The following is a 1,480-nucleotide window of genomic DNA, read 5'->3' as shown; positions in this document are numbered from 1 at the left end:
AAAAAACCTATTTACTAACCGGTTCTAATTCTTGCCGTTCAATAAGTCGTCTGTATTGCAAACATGAGGAAATAAAACTTGCAGCACGAGCAGCTTGTACTTTAGTAGGATGCATAAGAATAGCATCAATGCCATAAAAGTTTGAATTCACCATAATAGGAGATCGTCCACGTAGGTAAACGTATTCTTCCCACCAATCAGAAACATAATTGGTAGCCCACCAAGATTTCAATATCAAATAACGTTGAAGTTTCAGACCTATACCTTTTTGGAATTCATTAGCTAATGTTTCCATACGAGCATAATTTTCATCGTCAAGCAATGGCCGAACACTTCGTAGGTACTGCATGTAAATATATATGGTAAATTATTATTATAATTAGTTGTAGAAGAGAAAAGAAATTAAAAAGAAATAAAAAAATATATGAAGTATTATCATATCATGACTAATATATGAAGGATTATGAAGTATTCTACAATCTAACCCGTCTCATTGTATGTTCCACTGAGGGCAACGGTAGCCGCGGCAATGATCCTTGAAAACTATACAGCATTGGCTTATGCCACCCAGAGAACAACTTCACTAATGTGGTCCATGCTTTGGTAATTTTTGTAGCATTAGACCCCCTTTCTCTTGATTCATATATCCATCCTTTGTATATGAGCAATAATTTTAAGGTGTATCGTATTGCATATATTACCATCAACCATAAAAATAGTCCAACTATAAAAGATCCTGTTAAGTGTGCCAATACTGAAGAGCTATAAAAGTATAAAGAAATAGGTAATTAAATATTAATAATACATATGTTAATATATACTTTGAAAGAAAGTCAGTAAACTTACCCTGAAATATATGGTGCAGCTTTTCCAACAAGGTCATAAGGTACTTTGTAACCTGCAAAGTGTATTGCAGTTACCACAGCTATAGTAAACCACAAGCTTTCCAAGGAAGCAGGGTAAACACCACTTCTCAAGTTGTTCTAAAATTAATTTAATTACTTTAATAGATGCTTCAAACACTCAAACACTGTGTTACAAATAAATATTCATTTCCTTACAACAAATCTGAAGAATCTCTTTTTCCAGGAACGGATACCAGACTGCCATACTAAATTTAAAACTTCTCTATCAAAATTAACATCCCAACCTTCATGAGTTATGGAAAAACTAAATGCTACAGCTGAATGAGCTTCTGCCATGTCATCTGCTAAGAACTATAAACCTGAAATAAGTAAATTTGATAGTAATAACTTTACATAGCATTGAAAAAAGTATACATTGTATGAATGCATGTTCACACAAGTGTACGTTAAAAAAGTTGTGTATTCATAAGGAAAAGAATTTTTTTTTACATAAAAAATATGAGAAAATCTATATCAAAATTTTGACCATTTTTATGTAAAACTTATTTTTTCCTATGAATTCCTAATTTTTTTCAATAAAATGTTATTCCTATAAACTACTAATCAGTATGATT

General features: G+C 31.4%; 1 protein-coding gene across 1 annotated transcript in view; it reads right to left on the bottom strand.

Moving 5' to 3' along the window:
• The window catches only part of LOC108574603 (carnitine O-palmitoyltransferase 1, liver isoform-like), a 14,804-nt gene that overhangs the window by 5,537 nt on the left and 7,787 nt on the right, over positions 1–1,480 (bottom strand). The window contains 4 exon segments of the mRNA XM_017937222.1: positions 20–343; positions 486–762; positions 847–983; positions 1,062–1,225. Coding sequence (XP_017792711.1) covers positions 20–343; positions 486–762; positions 847–983; positions 1,062–1,202 — 879 coding nt within the window. The 5' untranslated portion in view covers positions 1,203–1,225.

This window comes from Habropoda laboriosa, unplaced genomic scaffold (genome assembly GCF_001263275.1).
Source record: "Habropoda laboriosa isolate 0110345459 unplaced genomic scaffold, ASM126327v1 scaffold175, whole genome shotgun sequence".
Lineage (NCBI taxonomy): Eukaryota > Metazoa > Arthropoda > Insecta > Hymenoptera > Apidae > Habropoda > Habropoda laboriosa.
This window is presented reverse-complemented; position numbering and strand designations above follow the sequence as displayed.